At 40.8% G+C, this 25,541-nt stretch overlaps 1 protein-coding gene and 1 long non-coding RNA gene across 9 annotated transcripts in view; one reads left to right on the top strand and one right to left on the bottom strand.

Annotated features, from left to right (window-relative positions):
- foxp2 (forkhead box P2) overlaps nucleotides 1-25,541 on the bottom strand; it is a 112,505-nt gene that overhangs the window by 70,170 nt on the left and 16,794 nt on the right. The window contains exon 1 of one of the 8 annotated variants that reach the window (XM_037538911.1): nucleotides 8,489-8,509. The exons of 2 other annotated variants lie outside the window; for them this stretch is intronic. Coding sequence is in view for 1 of the 6 variants with exons in the window: in XM_037538919.1 (XP_037394816.1) it covers nucleotides 6,310-6,315 (6 nt within the window). In the remaining 5 variants the exon portion in view is untranslated. Of the gene's footprint in view, nucleotides 1-1,007; nucleotides 1,081-6,309; nucleotides 6,640-7,530; nucleotides 7,732-8,488; nucleotides 8,510-25,541 lie in introns of those variants that run through there. 5 more of the 8 variants (XM_037538902.1, XM_037538934.1, XM_037538908.1 and 2 more) reach the window with 5 other exon arrangements.
- On the top strand, nucleotides 7,044-10,364 carry LOC108425395. The gene is made up of 3 exons (XR_001857706.2): nucleotides 7,044-7,243; nucleotides 8,673-8,916; nucleotides 9,645-10,364. It is a non-coding gene; the product is annotated as an uncharacterized LOC108425395 (long non-coding RNA).

Genomic DNA, 25,541 nt, shown 5'->3' with positions numbered 1-25,541 from the left:
GGAGCGCTTTTACGCCGTCCAGAAGGACACTAGGCAGAAAAAAAAAGCACGACTTAAGTTCCACACAGGGTGACAGCTGCCCACACAACGGTCAACAAACAACCAACAAGACATGCTCAGCCACAAACAATGCCAGCTACTAAAACAGCATTGACAGAGGGAGTGAATGACAATAAAAATGAAAGAGACAGAGAGAGAGAGAGAGAGAGAGAGAGAGAGAGAGAGGGGTAAAAAGAAACAGAGTGAGAGAGAAGGAGCAAGAGAAAGAGTGACGACGAGATGCTGATGAATCTCTCTTGAAGAAACACAAAGCTGCCGTAGAGATCAGGCGACTAATGAGTATTCAAATTAGGCATAAATTTTACATGCCCTGTGTTTTAAATATTCAGAGAAAGAGTGCCTGATTGCCTTTACTCGAATTTTAAGAACAATCTAATGGAGTGTTTTTTAACAGCAATGAAGTGCATAACTTGAAGATAACGCAGATAAGAAGGACTTTGGGAAAAAAAAGTTTGTATAAAATCAACTCTACAAACCGCCAATTAAAATCATTCTGATCTTGTTTAATAAATCGGAAATTCAAATATATAAAAAAAGAAAAGATGGTAATTTTTTTCTATAGAAATTAAATTCCAATGCAATATTAACATTCTACCCAGAAGAATGGCTTCAGCTTTTTTTTTTTGCGGAATAAAATATAAAAAATGTATAATGCGCCTGCCACATTTTCTTCAAACCAGAATCTGATTTTCTATTAATGCTCCCGAATACTGATGAGATCATTAAAGACGCACACGTCATTAACACCATATTTACCTCCAAATCCACATTATCCAAAAGTTGAATGTAGGTGTGTAACTGGAAATAATAGGCATGCAGATATATGCAAAGTGTATTCAGGGAGATCAGATGGTGCTTTAACCTTAATGACAGCGGTGAGATAAATTAATTAGCCATCTAACAGCAGCATTCAAATCTGCCAATTACAATGTCAATTAGAAACACACCCTCGCCTGCATTCGTTTCCACGCCACGGAGCAGGGGAGGAGTGTGTGCACGCCACGGACTGGAGGAGTGTCACCACTCACTGTACAGGCTGAGAGAGATGGACAGTGACAGGAGAGAGAGTGAGAGAGAGACAGAGAGAGAGAGAGAGAGAGAGAGAGAGAGAGAGAGAGAGCAAGAGGGTGAGAGCAAGAGGGAGGGAGAGAGAGAGAGAGAGAGAGAGAGAGATGTGTTCATCAAATACACCTCTGTCTTTGCAGACACACATACACACTGGCCCTAAGGGCTAGCAGCCTGTCACTGTATCAGACCGTCCTTTCCTAAAAAACCCACTGGGGCAGAAGGCTAGCCCCACTGGAACAATATTTACAGCTCCCGTTAGTGCTGCTGTGCCTGCAACTTCCTTACAGTTAGGCTACCTTTTCATCCACAGCAATTAGGTTTGTGTGCAAATTGGCACATTCAAAAAACTGTTTTTCATAACTGAGATGCTAATCAAAATGTGCCATCCATTATTAGATCCATCAGCACGGTGACGTGCTAAAGGAAAGTCAGTCAAACAAAAGGTGACCTCACAGAAGCTCCAGACCTGCCTTAAAAAGAGTTGACTTGATAAAACCCAATCACTGCAGCTCTTATATAAAGAGCTATTTGCACCGTCTCTTTGTTTTATCTCTTCTTTTTGGAATGCTGTAACAGTGCCACACTGTCTGTGTAAATGTTTGCTCTCAAACTCATACGACGTGCAATTCTGTCTTTTCCATCAGGTGAAAAATCCCAGACAGAATCCTGACATCGCATTCAGGGCTATAGCTGCGATTTTGGGGGAATATAAGCAGACGGAGGAAGGTGTGGGAGGGGAGAGAGCCACTTACAGCCCAGATGTTTCAAGCAAACACACCACACGCTCACACACACGTGCGCGTGATCACACACGCACAAACCAATTCGATAAGCTGACTTCAAAGACGTTAATGTTGACTCATTAGCTAACATGACAATGCTTTTATGAGACTGATTCACTCAAATCCGACTTTTCCGAAATCATAGCCAAATGCCTGAAACAATTCTCATGCTTCAGCATTACTTTCAGCACTTTTTTTTTTTTTTATAAAAGATGCCCCTTTGGCTAAAGTAGCCTCCCTCTCCACCTAAAAAGGACAGGGAACAGAGCCTGAAAGCATCAGAAAAGGCACACTGTCATTCATAAAGTCTGTTCATTATCAGTGCATTGCTCAGGTACTAGGAATTCTAACGGTGGAGGAGGAAAGAAAAAAGAAAAACTAAAAATTACATTTCACAGTCTGCTAGCTACTCCCACTCTGATCCAGTTAAGATATGGATACTGTTTAAAATAATCACAAATTCTGTGCTCCACTGAAATTAATTCATCATTGCCATAAGTTATAATGCATACAAAATAAAGAAGTGCAGCACCCGGCATGCTCAAATATTTAATAGTTGGGATTGCTTAATAAATCAAAATGCCAGATTTGCACCATTTGAAACACGCTAGCCTGGCCACACTAGCTGAAATGTTATCCGAGTCTGTGCGTCTGATCCGCTGCTCTACCTCCCGGATGCAGGTACTGAGGAGGACAGGAGAATTACAGTGACTAATAAACAGCATGTCTATAAAAGCAGGCTTTAAGGTGCAGGAGAATAAATACAGACACTTTTAACATTCAAAAGTCCTCTGAAGATTAACAATGCACGCCAGATGATCTTTTTTTGGCTTTAAAGGGCCACCACACAGAGAGTTAACGACTCCCATATAAACCTGAGTAATAGCATGGCGCTCTTCTCAGATAGGAGGATTTCAAAGTGATTCACAATGGATGAGATTGCCTTAGAAAGAGAGAGTGTGCAAAAAATTATATTTACAAAATCACCAGCTCCAAAATGAAAGGACCCTGAGAATAATAAGCTGGTTTTTCGGATTAACGTTATGCAAAGTAACAGAATCAAGTTGTTATCTGTGGTACAAGACAGCACATTTAGAGGAAAAAAAAGAAAGAAAAAAAATTCAATTCATCATTTCAGCCAACAATAAATAGTCTTTATGTCACATGAGTCACTCTGCGGAGAACGCTAATTCAGTTCTATTTACATTAGCAGAACAAGAAAAGGCAAAAAGAGATAAAAGAAAGAATGGAAAGGGAGAAAGAGAGACAATTGAGTCAATCTTTGTACGAGGGTGTGGGATGTGGTGAGAGCTCAAAAGGGTCTCGGTGAAATAAATGCACGTACTGAAACCTGTACTAGCACATTTCACTGATTCACTGATTGCTCGTTCTGACTCTACCTAAGGACAGTTAACACTAAGAATCATCTTTGTGACCGAACAAACAACCACAAAAATTAATCCAATATTGTAACTGGAAAAGTTCTCTAGAAAGAGGAACATTTCAATTTAAAAGCACACCCAGCCAATGTACGGTAAGATGTGGAGCATATGAGATGGGCATTGTCTCTTGTCTTCTCCAGCACCACTGTGCTCCATTCTTCAGTTCTTTTCATATAATTAAAATTTTACCCAGCAAAAGCACCTCCCTGTAGGAGAACAGGGCTCAGAAAGTAGGTGAACAGACAGTGACACTATCTAATCAAGCAGTCCACCCGTTTTCATTTTGGGTAATTTCTTTAATTAACTCAGCCCACCTAATCATCAGTAATTGACCTATAAAAGGGGGAGGCCCCATTGTCTGCTCCAATCAGCTTTGGCAGGAGAACAGTTCTGAGGCAAGTGCTCTCTCTCTCTCTCTCTCTCTCTCTCTCTCTCTCTCTCTCTCTCTCTCTCTCTCTCTCTCTCTCTCTCTCTCACACACACTCATTCACTCGCTCACTCATTCAAAGCTCTATTTATCCATCTTCCTGGACTATTTACCCGACTCAAATGCATATTTCATTTCACCGTGGCATTGTTCTGGTCCAATTATCCTCAGTGTCACCAGCTGTTTTCTTTTTTTCTTTTCTTTTTTTTTTTTGCATGGAGTGGGCTATGTGGAGGGGGTTAAATATTAAAACAGGGGCATTGACTTTCTCATGCCAGTGCTGAGAGGTGCTTACGAGTCCTGTGGCAAGGAAGGTGAGGGGCAGACAGTAGCGTTAACGGCAGTGAGGAGCTGGCGAGAGGAACACGCAGCTGCACAGCCATAGAGACATAGCTCATAGTGACGTTTCCAGTTATTTGGGGCTGATTAGGGTCATTATGTCCCCAGCTCTGATTTATGTTGTCATTCCCTCTCCCCAGTCCTGCATCGATAGATCTTAATGAATTGGTAAATAAGGGTGAAGATTATACTTGACAACACCGCAACATTTCTCATTCATACCCGACAAGATTTATGTAACCAATTAGGGCTGTAACAGGCGGGATTGGTCAAGAGAAAAATAATCTTTCCAGAGGAAAATTACCCAAGTCTAACCCTCGACAAAACAGATAATGGGCAGTCTTTAGCAGCGGCTTAGTCACAGGCTAGGCTAACCAGGCTGAAGGCTCCTCAAAAGTGCATTTACAAAAGGAAGCTGCTCTTTTCCCTCCCAGAGTTTTCAAATTGATTTTTTTTTACCCAAGCATCACACTGTACAAAGTGAAGCCCCCCTACATTTCAGTACGTACACCTAATCAGTCTTCTCGATGGAATCAATAGATTAAAAATTAAACTCTTGCCAACAAAGGAGCACTTTGATGTGCAAATGCAAATTGAAGGAGGAAGATTTTATAAGCTTATATACTCTCCCAAACGGGATTAAAAAAAAAAGACATAGATAAATAAATAAATAAACTACAAATCAATCGCATCTGATAGACTTCACTTAAGGTTTGGTATGACTGCGGGTCCATTTGCATTTTTTAATAATCTCTCATTTCCGTTATTACATTTTCACTTCTGCAGCGCGAGTAATCAGTCTGTCCGCTCTTTGTCATTAAAATATCAGATAAAAGTGCTGATCATCAATAGGGAGCGACAGGCCGGGAGGAGCTGAAGGGCGGGAGGGAACAGAGGTGGAAAATGAAAGCAGATAGAGTGCTGCTGCAGCCAGCTCATCCAGCTTCCCCCTTCAAGCACATGCAAATGAGCCTGTGATGCTTAACTGCATCATTTATGGGGATAATAGCGGCATCATCATTATGGGACTCAAATTAAATTACATCACAATTAGCATAACAAAGTGATTGGTTAAACTTTCAAAACAAATACCCTGCTCGGTTAATGAACGGTGTTAATTGGCCCGGGTGCATTCTAAATAAAACATGTAGGTAAACATGTGTTTTAGTTAAACAATTTTAAAATTCATTCTTTTTAGAGAGGGTGTGAGAGAAGAGGAGAGGGAGGGGAAAGAGGGAAAAAAGGCTCCAAACAGAATATTGCCGAGGGGATTTGTAAGCTGAAATATAAAATGTGTAGCATTTAATTTCATTGCACTAAAGAACCTATTATATTCAGACTCTTGAGAACAATGTGAATTATCTGTCTTCAGAATGGAGTTGGACCAATTCTCCATACGAACTAATCACATAGCTCATTATGCATTGGGGTATTAAATTATGAAGAAGAGCCCTTCTGCATTCCAGCACAAGCCCTATGAAATGTTAATAATATGCTCACAATAGCCCAATACCATGCCTTACTCACCCTCATGAATATTTAAGTAAACAAATTATCAGCCCGCCTTTGATAGTGATAATTAGTATTTCACTGCTCATAATTTTACTGACCCCTCCTCCTCAAAGTGGGATAGGCTCTATAAAGTTCTGGATGACTGTGAAAAATCTAAATAACTCCTTCAAATAAAAAAAAAAAAAAAGAGGAAAAAAAAAGCTCACCGTAGTAAAACAGATATATGCAACTCATTAATATTTTACCACTATTAGCTTATTAAAGAAACATAATGGCTGGCCTCCTCTTTTCTTTTATATATCACCACCAGCAGACACTGAAGTACAATAAAAACATTAGTTTCACCTCTTGATTTTAATGATGGTGGATTGCTCTATTAGCACATTGTAAACTTCGCAACAGCACATTCCTAAAGACAGAGAACACTTCAAATAAAAGCGCACACACCAAAGAGGCAAAGTTGAACTACTCTGTTCTGCAGGACGCGCACACATGCGCGCTCACACACATCCATTCATCACCGTGATTGCCATATCAGCAGTAATTAACCCAGAGACAAAAGCAAATGGAACAAGCCGGAGCAGGATGAATCCTCAGCTCACTAAAGCGGCAGGAGCGAGAGACAGAGGTAGAGTGAAGGGAGAGGGGATGGAGAGATGGATGGAGAGGTCGGTGTTACCTGCATGTGAGCGGGGACGGGGCTGCTGTGCTGTGCTGTTTGGCGGCGCGCTGGCGGCTGCTGTCACGGGCAGCGACGTGCTCTTATCTGTGTCATCACTCCAACTGTGTTTATACAGTCTGGCATCATAAACAAGCGCCTCGCTCGCCCCCGTCCCTCACGCGCTGCTCATGCATACTTAAGTTACCGGTGCACCCATTAGAAGAAGAAAAAAAAGAAAAAAAAGGACCCCTCTCTCCTGACAATTATTCCATCATTTCCACTTGTCACCGGGCAATTACAGCGGCGGACAGACAGACAGACAGGGGCCCAATAGGAGACGCTGGGGTTTTTGGGGGGGAAGAAGAAGTAGCAGCAACGTACCCGTCCCGGCAGAAGGGGGGCCGAGGGGGGAGCAGAAAAGTGTCCGAAATGGAAATGTATTGCCTCGACCAGCTGCCTTTCTCCTTTTCTGACACACTGGAAATAATTACCCCAACTTACTTCTTGTCTCTGATGAAATATATCACAATTACTTCAAAACACTATTTATCCTTTTATTTGCCTGCAGTTTTTACATTTGAACTGCTTGACAATTATTTCTGCTCTGAAAATAACCTTTAAAAAATTCCTCTGCTTTTTTTTCTTAAATCGCCGCACTGCTCTTTGGTGAGTTAGAGTGAGAGAGGTGAGTGTGTGTGTGTGTGTGAGTGAGACTGCGCTGCGCGGTGGCGATGCTGTGTGTGTGTGCGCCTCTCTCTCAGAGGCTGTGCGGGGAGCTGCTCCTCTGCTCGCGCTCTGCCAGGCGCCCCTCGCGCCGAGAGAGCTGCGGCAGACACACGCATGCTCTCTCTCTCTCTCCGTAAGGCACACAAGCTTGCACGCTCCTGTGTTCGGACTCTGGCTGTGGGGACTTAACAAAGGCTGGAGCTTCCCTTAATGCTCCCGGAGAAAGGTATGTTAGCCTGCTTTCTATTCTAGCCTGCGTGTGTTTAAATTAGAGTAGTCTATTCAGAGAAAGAACAGCAGCCAGTAGCCTCGGCAGAGAAACGAGTGAGGGAACGCTCCTCTCTTAAACAACAATTAGCAACCTCTTGTCTTTAACTGGCAGGCAACGACACAGCCTTACAAAAAAGAAAACAAAAAAGCAGCATGCCACATAGCTAGAATATGCCTCAGAGCAATACACAAACACATCAGCTCTCAGAAGCTGTCAGAAAGAGAGAAAGAAAAGTAACCTACCTTTTAAACAATGACAGAGAATTCCACCCCCCAAAGGTAGAGTCATTTGAAGATATTCTTAGAAGCCTTGAAGCATTAATATGAATCAAAATGAGGGAAAAAGAATGCCACTGGTAGGCAACAGCATCAGAGAGAGTGAGAAAAAAATAGAAAAAGGGGGAGAGAGAGTGGTGGTGGGGGGAAAACTAGCTGACGCTCACTGTCAAAGCCATCATCAAAGAACTATTTACAGCAGTATTTACACGACAGCCAGAGCAGCCTCTGCCCGATCACGTCCCACAGCCGCTGCATTTTACTTAGGCGCGTAATTAAAACAAAATCAGCCAGACCTCTGATTGTTTTGGCACACAAGGTACACAAAAAATCAAGCAATATGATGGGATGGGTGGGGGGTGTTCTGGGGGGCTGGAGGTATTGGTAGTTTGGTTGACAGGATTGGGGGGGGGCGAGGGGAAGGGGCTCAGAGGACTTCTTTCTCTTTTTTTCTCTCCTTTTTGTGGTGGTGGTACAGGGGTAATCACCTGGTGTAGTCAAAGAGGAGTAACCTTAAACAACTAACTACTCCTCGTGTTCTTACTCCCTTTTTCAGAATAAAATACATGCAAGATAAATAAAGTAAAAACATCATCTACTAAGAGAATGTGTCAGTCCCTTAAACAGGCACTAACGACTCTGAAAATATGCCTGCTGTATCCCTTATTAGGGCAAGCCTACTGAAAACCAAATAAGAAAGAAAGAAAGAAAGAAAGAAAGAAAGAAAGAAAAACTCCTTACAGAGCAAATATGTGAGTGGAGGAGCAGGAGGAGGAGGAGGGAAAACGCAAACCAGACAAGCTTTTTCACAGCTTTTTCCCGCGTCAGATAAAGCTTGGAAACCACTTCACAAAGGCAAATTTGTCTTTACAGATGTTAATCAAGCCTCGGTCTTTTTGAGCTGCGGATTCCTCCATTTACTAACCTTAATTAGAACCGCAGAGCAGAGGCTTCTGCCAGGCAGCCATCACAGTGATGTATTGACATATGTGCCGTACTGTAAACAGTACACACCAGCAATGACATGGAACATCTTTGGCTAATGGTGTTTGTCAACCCTTTTGTCAATTCTGCTTTTTTCCCCCTCTCCCCCCCCTTGCATGCCACAGATGTTTTTCTTAGTCGCTCCAACAGACAGGAATCTACTTGCAGAGAAGAAAGCCCTCGCTCTCCCCCAGGAGTGGAGTACAAAGGCCGGTCTGCACACAGCAGATGCAAAAAGCAAGTCCATCTGCTACCAGCTCCCTCTACCACATGGACTTGGGGAGATTGAAGAGAGTGAGGCTTGTCTGGCTGGGTGTGTGTGAACACACAACTGGAAAAGGAGTGAGGGAGCCAGCTGTTTATGAACGGGTAACTCAAAAAGCGTGCACTTGTGTCTGCAAGACTGAAAAAGTTCAAAATGTGCTGAGAAGAGAAAAGGGAGCAAAAATAGGCCTAGATGGGTCAAAATATTGGCGATTCACCTGCAATTTACATAGAAATGACATAAAAATACAGACCCAGCCCACTCATGAAATCAATAATCTCTCTTGCATGTGCACATACTGCCAAGTTTAAACACACACACACACACACACACACACACACACACTGTCAGAGAGTGAGCAAGAACTTTCATGTTGTGTGAGATCCACCCAAGGCAGGCATGACAGATTTATTTAGTTAAAGATCTAGCCATCAACGCAGCGCAAGACCACTTCTCTGCTCCAAGCTCTTTGTTGGCATGATTTAACAGGCTCTGAATACTGTATTATCTACCAGCTGAACTGGAGCATATTTTACCAGTATGATATTATTAGAACTGGTGATCTGAGGCCAAGAACTGTTTTTATTGGCCTCCACCCTGGGCCCCGGGATAAACACTAAACAAGGCAGAGCAAAGACTGCTACATCAAATGGCAGCTGCTGATGGCTTTTAGCCATAGACATTAGCCTGGCTAGCATTTCATTATAAATGAACATTTCAGCTAAGCTATGTTGATGGCCCTCTCCATCAGTTTAGCTGCAATTTTAGCACTATTCGCTGCTTCCTCATATGTGTACAATGCTAATTTTCTCCCTTTATTCTCATTTTGCAGGGCTTTGGACTACCAAGGTCAATGAGGACAAACAATCCCAGCAGCACTTGAGCAGTGGCAGAAGAAAGCGTGCGGCTGGTGGGTGGGTGGGGGGACGGGGTGCCGCGCGCATGGTGGTCACCGCCATGCCGGTGGAGCTTTCCGTCTCCAAGCGATGGCATAATTTCCATAGCAACCCCCTCTAACGATTCATTTTCAATTAAAGCAGACACAAAAACGTGCTGCCCCGAGCCAGCAGACAGTGTCAAGAGCCCATCTCCATCTTCCTCACTCCTTCATGTGGGGGTGATGTAGCCTCCCTTAGCCCAATGCCACCAGCCTGTCTTACAGTAACAATCACACAGCCCTGTTTAAACCAATAACTCAGAGCACAAATCATATGCACACCAGTGTAGAAACCAATGGTGTATTAACAATCACCATAGAGTTAATGGTATAGCATACATTGTGAAACGTGGATGAATGGACGATTCTTGAGCACGGCAAGGCCACGCGACTTAGCTTGTGTGCAGTCATTGAGAATTTGATGCGTTTCAGGCCTTGCAGAATTGCCACAAGCATTAAAGCTGTTCTCTCTGGTTGAAGAGTTATCCACTTGAGTTCATCTCCACCTCCATTCTCCCTTCCCCCCTTATGTCCGAGCCATGCAGTATGCACACGGTACTTGTAAACACTGCCCTAATAAACTCACAGCATGTTGCTGTCTGTCTCCCGTCCATAGACCTGCCTTTATTTGCACATGTATGGGATTTCAATAGAATGTGACATTTGAACAAAGCAAATTCAAATATAACTCAGCCACTAACCACACTAAGTTCAGTCTAACCAAACATTATCAGCATCATCACAGAGACATCTAGTGCATCAGAGGCCATATATGCAGGGTCAATATTGTGTAATTGGTTAAATGTGGTCCAAATAGTGAGTATTAGCTTAATACCACAAATTTAGCAGATTACCAAAATCACATAATTACTAAAATGTCTTCTTGAAAGGCAAAAATAGCGCATCAACAGCTCCAAAATTACACACAAAGATCCTTTCCGCTTCTATGGCAAATCCCCACCAGATAAAGTAACAAGTCGTACATTTATCTATCCCCTCCAGCTAAATATTCCCCTGCAATGAACAGTGCTTTGTGAAGAAACAGTGGTTCTAACTTGCAAACTCCTACTCCTACTAGTGCTGGTTTTGTAACACTTCCAAGGTGAGAGTATGTTTGTCTAATTATGCTACATGGGTTGAAATGTCCATAAATAGTGCCTTTGTGCAGAGGTCCATGCATTTGTGAAAAAAAAGATTAATAACAAACTAATAGGACCAACGGATTTCGGCTTTAATGATGTTCTTCATTATACATCAAAATGGCCTGAAATGGACAATTAGAACACAGAGATGATATAAGGGAGAGCTAAACATTGCAATATAATGTACTTAAGCTCTGGAGTATCCATGGCAACTTGCCTTTGCCATGCAAGGCACAGCCTTAATGAAATCCCTATTAAGTAGCCTATAATGATAGTGTACAAATATATTTGCATATCCCTGGCAAGACGGGGGGGGGGGGGGGGGGGGGGGGGGGCAAAGCAAAGCTCAACAATAAGCAGAGTAAGCATGTGTATACTTAATCTTTAACATAAATCTGGAAAGTAACAAGCCTGGAGCACAGGAGCAAGAGACAAATCTCAAGATAGACACAATGCACATCAAAATAAGCCGCTATCCAGGCGGGTAAATAAGCTGCGCCATTAAAACGCTAATTAAGGCCGGTGGGCGCGAGTGTGAGGAGGCCTCCTGCGGAGCCAGGGCCTGCTCCTCTCCACTCGCCTCGCAGGATCCCTACACAGGAGTTCGCACATGTGACTTCCATTTGCGACTCTGGCCAGCCGCCCAACAGGACATCCCCGAGTGAGTGTTTGCTCGACTCAATATCAACAGGGCGAGTAAGCAGCTCCAGGGAAGGGCCCTGATTCAGTTCCTATTGAAAATAAACCAGCACACATTCGTAAGAGCTGGAATATCAACATGCAAAAGCAAGAGTCACATATAGCATTCAGCAGTGCTTACCCTCTCTCTCTCTCTCTCTTTCTCTCTCTCTCTCTCTCTCTCTCTCTCTTTCTCTCTCTTTTTCGTGTGCTTAATGATACCTGCACTCCAGCAGCTGCAGGGAGAATTGAAGTATACATTACAGCAGAGAAATAAAAGAGATAGAAATGATAGAAGTCAGACAGTTCAAGCTGACCGGCCACTTCAAACAGAAAGCCCCAGCGAACGCGACAGACACTCCAGGTTAAATTGGCTCTTCTGCACCTTCCCTTAAAATGTGGGTTTCTTCAAAAGCGCATTTGAATTAGGCGAGTTGATGAAATCAAAGACTTGACTGTGTGGGTAAATTTATACAAGCAAGTACACCTCACAGCAGTTTACCTATTATGCAGCAGATTGGAGCAAGATGAAAGCATGCTGTATGACAGCCTACTTCCCTTTTCACACACAAGATATTATCATATTGTAAAGGCTGCAATTTGTATTAGATTCACTTTGGGGGAAAACGTAGGTGACAGGACTTGATACGCTCACGGCTGCCAAACTTGTAATCAGATGAAAGGATATGCGATGAGGACTGTATAACAACCACTCGACACATTCGGCACAATGACAAATAAAAACAAAACAAAAAAAGACTCAAAATACACTCATTCATTTTGGCTGAGACCACTTAAATAAACAGAACAAAAGAGAGGGAAAAGAAAAAAGAGACCAAGACAGCATCAGTGACAAGAAATAATATCCTTGTGCAGTTGACATGTGATTCATTGGAATTAAGTGCAAGTTCAACGCAGTGGAGGAGAGAGAGTGAGAGTGTGTGTGTGTATGAGAGAGAGAGAGAGAGAGAGAGAAAAAGAGACAGAGAGATAGAGTCCAGGACACTCTCACATTACATCAGGGCTCAGTACTAACATTAACCTCATCCATTCAGCAGTTAAGGTCTATTCAAACAGACACAAATTAAACAAAAAAAAGTAAGAAAGAGAGAAAGAAAATTCATTCAGGAAAATGGCATCCTACCAAAGAATAATAAACTCATTATATGGAAATTTCAAACTTAACCGTTCTCTATGCCGCTGCTAATTTAAACCTAATTTTTACTAGCCACTAATTCGGCAAGGGCGGAGAAAGGAATTACATCTGGAGGTAATTCACTGCATGGAACTGAGCCCAGTGGAGGCTACCCAAAGAGAGAGAGAGAGAGAGAGAAAGAGAGAGAGAGAGAGAGAGAGACTGAGAGGGAGAGAGGAGTAGGGGGGTGTGGGGTTCCGGTCTCTGAAAACTGGAGAATGTTTTCATGGTGCTGTCATCGGATGAGGCTTAGAGCAGACATAGGTGTTGCATGTGCGGAGAAAGAGGAACAGACTCTCAGCTCGTCCCGGGAGGAGTCCAGCGCACTTTCTGCTGTGCAGTGGGGCAAAGGCCATCTGAGACCAAGGGAACTGGATGGTGCAAGTGGGTCAAATCTAACTGCAGTGTTTTCAAACAGCATTTACATAGCTATGCAATATGTGTGCTCAACATCAGTAGCTAAAGGCTTCTCTCAACACTACATAACCATGAAATCTGCAAGACCAATAAAACTACTGCTTTATAATATGGTAAAAAACTGGTACTAGTGCTGGGAAATATGACAATATTTATCATTATTGTGATAAACTATTTCAAATATCTGTGATGGACTGGCGACTTGTCCAGGGTGTATCCTGCCTTCCGCCCAATGACAGATAGGCTCTAGCACGCCCCCGCGACCCAGAAGGAGAAGCGGCTTAGAAGGTGTGTGTGTGTGTGTGTGTGTGTGTGTGTTCCAACTATGTCAAATGATGTACTTCTGAGCACACAGTGGATACCATCAGTACTTAAAAACACTTTGCAACTGCATGTTTGATTACAAAGAGGGCATAATGAGTCCTTTTTGAATGGATTTTGGATCATAGTATGTGAAATGATGAATATAATCATTGAATTCATAGTGTTGTGAAAACTTCTTGAAGCACTGTGATACTACATTTTTTCCATATCAGCCACCTCTAATTGGTATAATATTGTATAACTGGTAATGTTCAGTTATTAACCATAAAGAAAAATGTCGGAACAAAACCTTGCATCTCCATTTTTTTTTGCCTGTTCCCTTTACACTGTGTATAAATTTCATGAAGGATGGACCAAAAGAAATTACCCAGAATGACTTGGGGGAAAAAGTCTAGACCCAATTACTTACATTCAAAGTATGTTTTTTCCATCTGCTGTAAAGTCATTTTGCAGATATGAGGTTTTGTTGTGACAGAAGCCATGTTATACATACATATGAGAGAGAGTGTAAATAAAAATACATTTTGAGGACAGAATACTGCACAAAATTGGAAATACAGTGAAATGTGTGGTCTTTTTTTACCTCAATCTATTTTTGTTCTCAAAACCTTTTTTATTCTGAAAATTTCAGCACATAATACAGCTGACTAGCTAACTGCCCCACTGCTGTTAATGAATGGCTAGACTTCTTTTTCCTCCAATCTAGCAAGTATATGACATTTTATCACTCAAACAATATAATTTCCCTTGCGGTCAGAGGCTTGGCTTTAATTGCCATCTGCATGTATTACTTCTTGACCACGTTATTTACAAAATGACAGCTCTAAGTGGGTGTGTAATCCAGCCATGTACATTCTGAATGGCTGATCTCCTGTCTATATTCTTATCCTGCTGCAGAAATGCTGCAAACACAGTCTGTTTTGATTTAAATAACACAAAGGATCAAACTTTCATAGACTAAGCTTATCATTGTCATAAAGGAAAAGTTTATCCCAATAAGGACCAAGATTGTTTTATCGCCCTGCATTAAGTCAGACAATAACAATTACGAGCAACCATAAACTAGTAGAACTGAGATGGGACATGATTCTGAATCTCACTGCGGTAAACTTTCCGTCTAACAAAACACTGACTGGTTAGACACTTACAACTCCCCTACTAACCCAGTGGAATTTCTTATGCACTGGCTGGTGCAAACTGCAGTGTTGTGAGTTTGGATTAATCTACTTAGACTACCAATCTGCATTACCATACACTGTAAATCCAACACATGGTGTAGGAGAGAACTAGAGAACTAAGGATGTTTTAACCTGAGAATGTAAGCGCATGGAAATTGGAAAATTGCAATAATTCCCAACCTCAATCACAAACCACACAAAGATATGTTACATAGAGTGTAAAATGCAGTCACTGCATGTGAATGTGATGGCCTTACAAGGAGGAAGTACTGGGAGGCTAGGTCTTGGCCGTTTTGAGAGCGAGCATGGTGAACAGGGACGCCAGCCGCACACTTCTCTTACCGGTCCTAGTGGGAGGGGAATTAGAAGTTTGGGATCCAATAATCCAGAGTGAAAAGTGGCTCAAAGAAGACATTTACATTCGATACAGAGCCTGGCAGAGCCCCCCCTCCCCACCACCTTCACCTCCTCTTGAGGTGAACAGAAAATGTGTTTTCCAAATGAAAATAAACTGAGGCTGGCTGGTTTGAGGCAGTTAAACTCAGGAATATGAGATCAAATAAAGGCTCCTGTGGAGTCTGAAAGGAGAAATGAAATCGCTTCTGAGGGGAGATGTACTGGGTAATAAAATCACTCCTTTATATCTTCCTAAACGGCACATGTTCCTCAGGAGTGGTTAAGCTTTTGCACTGCGGTCAAAGACAGTATGCAAGTGGCAATTTTTACTTCCCAAAGATTCCCCCCACCGATATCCTTCTTCAGTCTTGTGCTCTGCAATTTGGCCAAGGCGGTGAACTCTTTCACTGTCGAGTTGGAGGGAAACTTTTTGCGACAATTGCTTTAATGACATTCCGAGTCAGACAGTTGTTGAAAAGTCCATATTCCATCAGGTAGAAATGACCGTAATAGCATTGCCATTGGTTCAAAGGCCTCTGGTTCAGGCTGCAGTGGTTATAGAATACATAGTCTTGATTGGGGACCACTGATGACATACTGCACAAACAAAAAAACACTTTCATTCTGTGGGGTCTGACAGTGCATGTACCTCTTTTCTCCCTCACTCACTCTAGCCCATCTATTCGGCTGCCCATAAACGGATTGACAGCAGAATTGCGGTGCATTACCAAAAACATGTAATTGATTTGTCTTTGAAAAGGTAGCCACAATAAAATTCAGACCGCATTTTAGCCATGGCAGTCGGCTATATTGAAGGGCATTAGCAAACGGAGGAATACATTATAAATTATAATACAGCAGTTATTACAGTTCCAATAAAAAGGGTTTAGAAAGTGAAATGAGCCACTTATCAGTTTGCTGCTGCACTACCTTAAAAGCAGCCCATGTTCTGTAATTTAAGCACAGAATCACAGTCTATGGTGACACTGAAAACGGGACTGAATGTACAAATTTTCCTCAACACAAATGGCTTCCATTAATTCCTGGACTAGCAGAAATTGTAACTGTTTATGGCAAAAGATGAAAAAGAAAGAGGTGTGGGACTTAAAAGCGTTAACATTTATGCAAAAACACACATCCTGTTTCAAACAACAAGCAATCAAAAACCAAACAAACAACAAACAAACAAAAACTACTTTAAATCTTTGGTAGAAGAATTTGAAGAAGGCATTATAGACATTTTTGTAAATGCACTTAATTGTAACCTCTTAGCAATCAAATGTCTGATGGGAACCATCATCAAATATCAGCAAAATAAAGGAAATAAAGAAAGAAAAACTTTTCTGGGTGCAGAAAATCTGTAATGCAGGGTTCACAAATATGGTATCTTCAAATACACAAAAGTTACAAAGATTATAGAAAAAAAAACAACAAACTCATAAGTGAATGCTGGAGCTTCTCATCTTTCACTTATGCATCATTCGTGATATTATTCTGGATCTTTCTTTTTACTACTTTGACATGCAGCTAATAGATTTTCCTTCAGCTAATATTGTTTTGTAGTTACTGTAGTCATTTATATGGTACCAAACTGTATGCTTTGTGGTGGTTTTGATATTTTCTGCCACCCATGTACACATGCATGCACACACACATATATTACAGGCATATTTTCATAACAGACATATCTGAATCAAGCAAATCAGGGATCATCCCCCTAGAGCCCAGAGCAGCCTCTGAGAAAGTTGTGAAAGTTATAACCGTGGGCGATTTTAATTTTCACATCCAAACTCAATCACACTCCATGGCTACACTGCTTATTCCCACTACCAGACACCTACAACTTACTTTTTTTTTCATTATTCCACTTAAGAGTTCAGCACAGACTTTTTTTCAGCCTTCCCTGAAAGAGTGATGGAAAAAAAGGAGGGATGTTCATGACAGTTTAAAAGTGCCCAACAGCTGCTGCCAGGCCATCTAAAAGCACATACACCATCCACCTCCCCAAACAAACAGAAGACTCGACTTCAAATACATAGCTGGACTATTAGGTAATCCCTCCTTTGTTCGGATTCACTGAGGCTCGATGGCCAGCCTCCATCTTCCCTACTGCTCCGACTAAAGCTTTAAACTAACAACGGAACTCTGAATGCCAGCATACAAACAGGCCCACAATAAATAACCATGATGACCGAAGAAATATGCGTGACATATCTCATGTTAGGAAAAACATGATGGTATTGCTACTTGCATATAGTAATCATGACAGGACCCCATCAGAAGAAGAGCCGAACAGCAGGAGAGAGGCCTGAACAGGGTTCTATTGTTTGGCCCGGACAAATCTGGGTTTTCCTTTAGCACATTCAATACCCTGCAAGCAGCAGGGCATGCCCACAGTAGTACACTCTGGCTTACTTTTGTGGATGTATAGAAGTTATTGAGCATGCAAGCCTGTAAGTTGTTCAAAGACTTTTTACAAAGAGCCAAACTACCGTAAATTAATAAAACATGAAGACATAGTGTTGACAGAAACAGCAAGGTATTTACATTCTTTTGACCGTCGTCAGTCCAGCAACTTGTTTAGCAATAAAAGTGTACTTTTGCAATTGCTTTTCTGAGTTAACAGTAATTGTCTAAATGTCAGCTAGGTTTACAATATTCAGAAGTACCCAGCATGAAAAAGCAGTGTGCTGTACTGTTATATGGGCCATCATCCAAATTTTCTTGACATGCTGCCATAAGAACGAAAGGCAAATGTTTCATTAGCAGGTGACTTTTTTTTGTTCCTTTTTTACAAGTCTACAGAAGTTCCGATTTAAGACACACAAATTCACACACACACAAATTATAAATGCAAGGATCTTGCTATGGGGAGCTGAACTTTTCACACCTTTCAAAGCCACAAAATTGGCTGCTTTTGGGCTTTCTGCAGCTGCTGCTCTGCACTAATGCAAGGCGGTGTCATATGAAAAATATTCTTCTCCCCAAACCACAGAGCTGGTCATTAATGAAATACAGGCTGCACGGTGAGGTCATGCAAAGTCTACGTTTCAGCAGCCGCATTTACAAAAGACAAATATGCTCCAAAGGAATCGGGCAACATGAACACAAATCAGATTCCAGTCCCAAGGACAGAGAAAAATAAATAAATAGAGGCAAGCAGTGGCCTCTCACATTTTCCCCCCGCACTTTGCAAACAACCGTCAACTGCTACTCAGAAACAGTGCGGGTTCACAATGAGAGCAGACTAAACAATCAGATCCCAGCCAAGGCAAACGCTCTGCAACTCTGCACACAGTCGCATTACAGGATGTCTCAGCCTAATTGCCAACTATCAAATCTCACAATGGAATCTGTCCATTTGGCCAGGGCCTCGCTAGCAGACCAGATAAAACGTGGTTTAGGACAGAAAAAAGTGACAACTTGGGCCAGAATGAGGAGAAAATCATTCGGAAAGAATCATAGTTTCTAACACAGCCCTGGCAGCAATTCTTTCATTTGTTTGTTTATTTCTTACATTTCATTGCCAGTTGACAGAGTAATGGAGGGAGAGGCAAAGAACCCTCACAAAACTTTTAAGAGGGGGCTATTTTACAGAATGTTAACCCAATGCACTCTAAATACAGAAGTAAATTCAGTTTATAGCTAGTGCTGACTGGTATTATGTACACCAGTACTGGTGTCACACAGTGAACTACATTTTTAGTTTTAGCCTTACTGATGGTTAACAAAACTTACAATGTAAAACTTTAAAATTTACTTAATTACAATGTATAATACTGTACACAAGACCTACTCAGCCATAAAAACTGCTTAAAATAATTATCTAGGCAGTAAGGATGTCTCTGCCAGTCAAAAGACCATATAAGATTATAACAAATACAAATAAACATTAACACAATGAAATGTAAACAGATTTTTTGTTGTTTTTAAAATATATTGAAGTTTTTAAAATGTATTAAAATGACATCACAGAATACCACATTTCCCTTGTCTTTTGGATATGTAATAGTAATATGTAATAGGTAAACATTGTTAAAATTTCAAAACATATCCTTCATACAATCCATGCATGGAAGCTAAGCTGCACAAACAGTTTTGAATCCACTGTATCTGTGATGTCACAAGAACCAACTCATTTACATATATCCACCTACTCAACTTACAGCAGTTTAGCCCTACCCGTTAATACTGCAGTTCTAATGTTTCACCTCTGAATGAGGCACGATGCAGGGCAGTCAGTCAGAACACAGCGCATGTATCTTATACCTGTCTTAAATGCACAGTTACAAAAACGGCCTGTTTCATTATGCGAGACGCAAAGAGGTTGGAAAATGATTATGTAAAAATGAATTATTAAGTACGTTAAAAACTTACAGGAACAGATAAAATACAAGGAAAATGTAGGATATGGACCACTTAACACAATAGACAATAGTTGGTTAGAATACAGTTAGAAGAACACAACTTTTTTTTTTAAGTTTTGCACATAACTTCATGGATTTGTTCAGTTCCATTAGCAGCACACCTTATTTAATTTAATGAAGGACTGATCGATGATGTATATCTGTCTAGTTTTATTTATTCTAATATTACTGTTTTCAACAAATAAATCACTGCTGTTGGAACAAAACCTCATATCTCCATTTTCGTCGTTTTTCAGTTTTTGAGATCATTTGAAAATACTTGTTACTCTTTACATTGTGTGTAAATTTCATGTTGAATGGACCAAAAGAAATCACCCAAAATTACTTGGAAAAAAGTCTGGTTCCATTGACTTACATTAAAGGTAAAGTATGTTTTTTCCTTCTCCTGTAAAATTGTCATTTTGGAGATACAATGTTTTATTCCAACAGCAGCAAAATGCTCTTTGCTTTACATAAAATCTTCTAAGATGTCAAGGATGACTGCACAGTACTGTACATCATTTGATTATTTAAAATACATAAAAAGTGACTAAGTAAGTAGTAGGTTTTATTTTACTGAAACATGGCTTCTCTCTGATTAATGCTAACTGTACTGTAAGAGCTTCCAGTTGGTGTCATTTTAAGAGAAGAAAGAGAACAAAACAGTCTAATCAAACCGAGCTATGCCAGGTTTCTTTTAGCATATAGCACCAGTACTCAGGAAGCACAGGTTCATTAACTTTGTCACTGCAGACTAGAATATCATCTGATACTGTGATACATCCAAACTATATCATGTTATTGCATCTACAGTCAAGCAGAATAAAGCGAGAAGGAGGATTTAGCTGAGTTGCATGGAGAGCTAAGTATGTGTGGGAATGTTCAAGTGTCTGGGAGGGACTGGGAAATAGAACAGACAGTAAGTGTGAGGGACAGACGGTAGCGTGGTGGGAGTGGGAGAGGGACAGGCACTAACTGGGCTATGATGCCAGGCTAATCGCTGTGTCACTCCTCGTGGCATTCTGCTCTTCCAAGTCAGACTCTCCAGCTCCCTGATCCAAAACTTCAAACAACCAAAATACCAGCACATTCATAAAACAGAACAGAACCGCTGGGAATTTAAGGAGAGAGAAAACACAAGCGCACATATACAATCTCATACACACATGCGCACACACACACACACACATACACACAAAGGTAGCAGGCCTCAACAGCAGATGGTAAAATTAACATTTCAACAGTTCTCCCCTTTCATGTGGGTCTCGGCAGAACTGCTTTTTTTCCTGAAAAAAAAAAGGAAAAAAAGTAAGGGCTGGGGTTTGGAAAGATGCAGGGCTCGAGAAAGCATCTGGAAAACGGGAAGAAGAATATTGGCTTATTGCTCCTGATGGTCCTCCTCCATGAAAAATTAAATAGGTCTGTTTTGCAGGTTTGGCTCTCTGGAGTGCCCTAAGCTGTGTTATGGAAACATCATCTCAGTAATTTATATGTGCGAGAACACCTGGTGATGAAAGAAAATAAACTTTTTTTTTTATTCTTTAAATCTAGTCCGTTGACTTTTTCACCCTCCTTTAATCTCCCCCATTTCCCCCTTGTTAACTTCCAGACAATCGTTACTCAACGTTTTGCAAGCTTCAACCTATACAGTATGTGCGACACCTTTGACAGAACAGACTAAACATTATTTTGAGTTTAACACTGAATAAATTCTCTAAACAGATACCAGCACCATTGGTGGACACAAGCACAATGAGTGAGGCACTGCCTACTGCATTTCCAATAAATAAATGAAAAAATAAAATCATAAAAATATCAAACTGCCTGACTCATCTGGGCCTATTGAATGGAACGTCTGTGCAGAGGCCATTAATTTGGACACAGTTATGGCTAAATTACACATGTTCCACCTCTGTGACATTTTAAATGCAATTAAAAGCTGGTTATGAAAGAGTGCGGACTTCCTTGTGATGAAGGAAATCGCTTTCGTGATTAACATGCAAACGAGCTCACGCTGGCAGAGTAGATTGGGGTTTGAAAACCTCAATTACTTTTGTGTGATTATCTATTTACCAGTATACAGCGTTCCATTTTTCATCCCTCCTCAGCCTCCCCTATGCACGCCACTCAATTACACTCCCACCTTTATTTATGATTAGCGCGGCATTGAAACATAACTGTGGCAATTTTTCACACTGCTGTTTTGTCTCACATACAGTAAAGTACAGCTACAATGGAAATGTGCATTAGCTTCCTCTGAGTTACAAGCGAGCTGGACTTTAAGTTTAAGTTCATGTACTGCGTACAATAAAATGTTCTACCATTTGGCATGAATAATGCTGGAAATAGGTGGTTATTAGTAAAATGGTTCTGAATGCTATTTCTTAATTGAATCTGCTCCTGTGCATGTGCATGGATTTAATCCAGGCGAGTACAGGCCCTTCTGATTGTGGTTTTCCTTACCACAGCCTCACTGCTGGAGCAGTGGATTCAGACTGAAATGAACTGTCACCTTAGAAACACTTTCAGCCCTATTATGCTTCGGCGTGTTGATGCAATTATCATCAGAACGCCTGGCAGCATCAGAGGAATCTGATTTAATTAATTTAACCGGGTGAATAACCACAGAATTCCTGTTGTAGGAAATGTGTGCAGAAAATTAACAGTGGAATTCTAAAACGGACTGGGCTGAGGAGTAATATGGGGCTACACCAGAGTGTCTCTATTTTTGCCTACTTCAGCAGTGTATATACAATATACCCTATGTGTTTTGCTGAAATGGTACATCCTGATTATGCATAAGTCACTAGCAAAAAAACAATTATCTGCTGTCATCAGTCAAAACAAACGTAATCTGAATAAACACCCTAAGGCATCACACATTTCCTGAAATAAAAATACAATTCTGGCCTCAAAACAAGTTGATGCGCTTTTTACAATTACAAACGAAAAGAAAACGATTATGCAGAAACCCATAAAGCATGACAAAACAGACAAAAAAGGACTGCTTTCAAAAAACATAACAAACCACAGCAAAAAAAATGATTTCACAGCAATCTCCTAGTGCTGCCTTTAGTCTTTGACCCCTCACAGGCACAATAATGGGCTGGAGGTAGTGGGTGAGCTGTGGTTTTGAGCCTTCTGTGCCCAGCATCATGCTTCCACGCTGGGTGCATTTAGAGGCGCTTGCCCTGGGACATGGGTTGAGGAGCCTCTGGCACTCTTGAAGTTCCTGCCTTTTCAAGTGCACTCAGCCTACATAAAACATACCCTGTTGCTGCAGCCGTGGGGGCTGGGTGAAGAAAAAAGGAAACAGTGCCATCATGTGATGTTTCTGAGCATTCCTCAAGTGCTACGAGCTCATTTCCTCATCTTAGACCTGATCTCCAGCAAGCACGCAGTTGAAAATCTACTTTCAACTACAAAACATAACAAAAGAAAACAAAACCTGCTGAACATTTCCAGCCTCAAGATTAAGGGGAACTGTGACAAGATCTCAAATAAAGTGTGCATATTAGTAGGTTACAGCAGGTTATTATACAATAGTTTATTAATGACACCCACCATCATGAGAAAAAATAATTCAAGTAAGAGTCTATAAAGCAACTAGGGTTGGGCATCGTTCCAAGATGTTCCAAGACTCCATTGACTTCAATACCTGTGTCTGAATAATACTTAATTCACTACACTCTTTTAAATTACAAACCGAAGGTGCTAGAATGGGTATATTTACCGACTGCAACAGACCGCAAGAAGCAGTGAAGCTTACAACCAGCATTTAGAACACATCACCATGCCAAATTTGGAAAAAGTATGCTTATTGGCTCACTCGTGCTGATAAGACTGGCTACTTAAGTACTGAAATTTGATACTGAACGAAAGAGAATCTCTGTAGAAACTCTCTGTAATTTTGTAGTACTTCAGTCAGTACAATTAAAGCACTTAATTTTGTTAATCAGCCATATGAATGTCACAATCACAAAATTTTAGCTGATGATTAATTGCCATATAAATAACTGTGATTAACAATTTAATTGTCCTTTTTTTGTTGACTGTATGCAACTACAGCATATGGCTAAATTGGTCAAATTGGCTGATTAGCTACCTTGCTTCTTTGTTGTTGATACTCAGTAGCTCCCAACTGACACACACACACAACTCGAGCTCAAATAAACAAATATTACTCATCACTGCCCTCTAAAGGTGCTAAAACAGCAGTCAGACGTTGGAACTTTCATTGGCCCATAATGTGTTTTAATACATACATTTCCTGCTTTCTTCTGCTTACATATATTTGCCTCAATCTAATGAATAAAAACACATTCACATTCTGTTTACTGCGATGTAGCTCTCACAGAAAGACTGTGAGAGCTTACAACTGTGGAAAATAAGTCAGCTTAAATAACTGTGCCCAGATCAAATAATTGTGATCAGGTGATTATATAATAATGGTGGTGACGGGCTTACGTATGCTATGATCAGGTAAAATCTTCACAAAAATAGTGGCAGGCAAAACAACTGAGAGACATTTGTAAATATTTACTGCATATATAATTTAAATAAAAGCACAAACATTTAAAAACCATCAAATATAATCCCTGGAACAACCATAAGCAATCAGACTCCATATTGCTCCTATACAAAGAGTAAGAATTTGCATTTAATTAAACATATAAAAGCTAATTATATATAAATGAGGAACCGCTGGGCCACTGAGCATCACAGGGAGATTTCCTGTTCATTTTAAGGCCCAGAAGAACCCCCTCCCAGCTCTAAATCTATTGATCTGTGAAACACTGTACTCAAGGGAGGCGATTCACTTAATATTATACATCTAATCATGAGATGAAGAACGATTATACCATTTGGTAATTAAACGTCTTACAAACCATTTAACTGACTGTATGTCAAAAAGGGCCACTGGAGGTCAAAGTGATTGTTTTTCATTTTAACACGGTGCATGCAGAGAGAGAGCGAGAGACAGTTGGGGGGAAGAGACAGAGAAAAAAACACTACGTGACAACAGTAAAAACACATTGATGGTTGTTAGCGGCTACAGCGCTAATCCTCTCCGCTGTCAAGGCAATGAAAGGAAAACAATTTAAGGAGGGAAAAAAAGCCAGACAAACACCTCATCTTTGTGGAAAAGTGGGTAAATTATATATTTAGAAAGCTCATTAGTCGGCATATGCATGGTTTCACAAAGAAAGGGTTCAGCCAGTGAGAAACAGAGAGTGTTGTGTGTGTGGTATGTTGGAGCCTCTGTGTATTACTGTCTCTGATCCACACCCAGGTGCATGAAACACATGCTAAAAGCCAATTTGCTGTCAACATTTCCATTCTAATCCCTACTTAAAGCTAATAATTACCCAGTGTTAGTAGCTTTAGTTTGTTGTTCAGCAGACAGGCAACTTCTGAAGTGTGAGAGGTTAATGCTATGTACATACAGTGTATGTGTGTGAGTGCATATATATATATATATATATATATATATATATATATATATATACACACCTGTCAGTGTTTTACAATGGACATATACACATTTAACCCAGTGACAGAACCTGGCTCAGCCACATGGTGTGAAACATTTCCATATGCTTTGTTTTCACTGTCTCTCTTTAAAAAAGTAAGAACCATTACTTTTATTTGCTATACAGTTCAAATGTAATTATGCAGCTACATTTTTTATCGCACAGTAAGTTAACATTAAACCTGTCTGAATCTCCACAAAAAATCCATTTTTATAGAACAAAGCTACCCTTTACACTGTGTCAAAATGACGAACGAGCTATCAAACTGGAGTAAAATCTTGTTACATAAACTTCCATCCAAACATCAGAATGTTTTTCCCTCCTGTAAAGTTACTTTTATGTACATTTTTCTTCCAACCACGGCAGTGTACATTCATTTACATTCAACAAAGTCTGCACTTTTAGCTTTTTTCCACTTGAACTTTTATGGAGCAGTGAAAAATTTGGCAAAATGTAAAGGACCGTTTTTTTTTTGCACAGCATGACTGTACAACCAGCAATATCTCCAGCAAATCCAAATCA

Source organism: Pygocentrus nattereri, chromosome 1, assembly GCF_015220715.1.
Source record: "Pygocentrus nattereri isolate fPygNat1 chromosome 1, fPygNat1.pri, whole genome shotgun sequence".
NCBI classification, from domain to species: Eukaryota; Metazoa; Chordata; class Actinopteri; order Characiformes; family Serrasalmidae; genus Pygocentrus; species Pygocentrus nattereri.
Note: the sequence above shows the minus strand (reverse complement) of the source record. Positions and strands in the feature narration are given on the sequence as shown.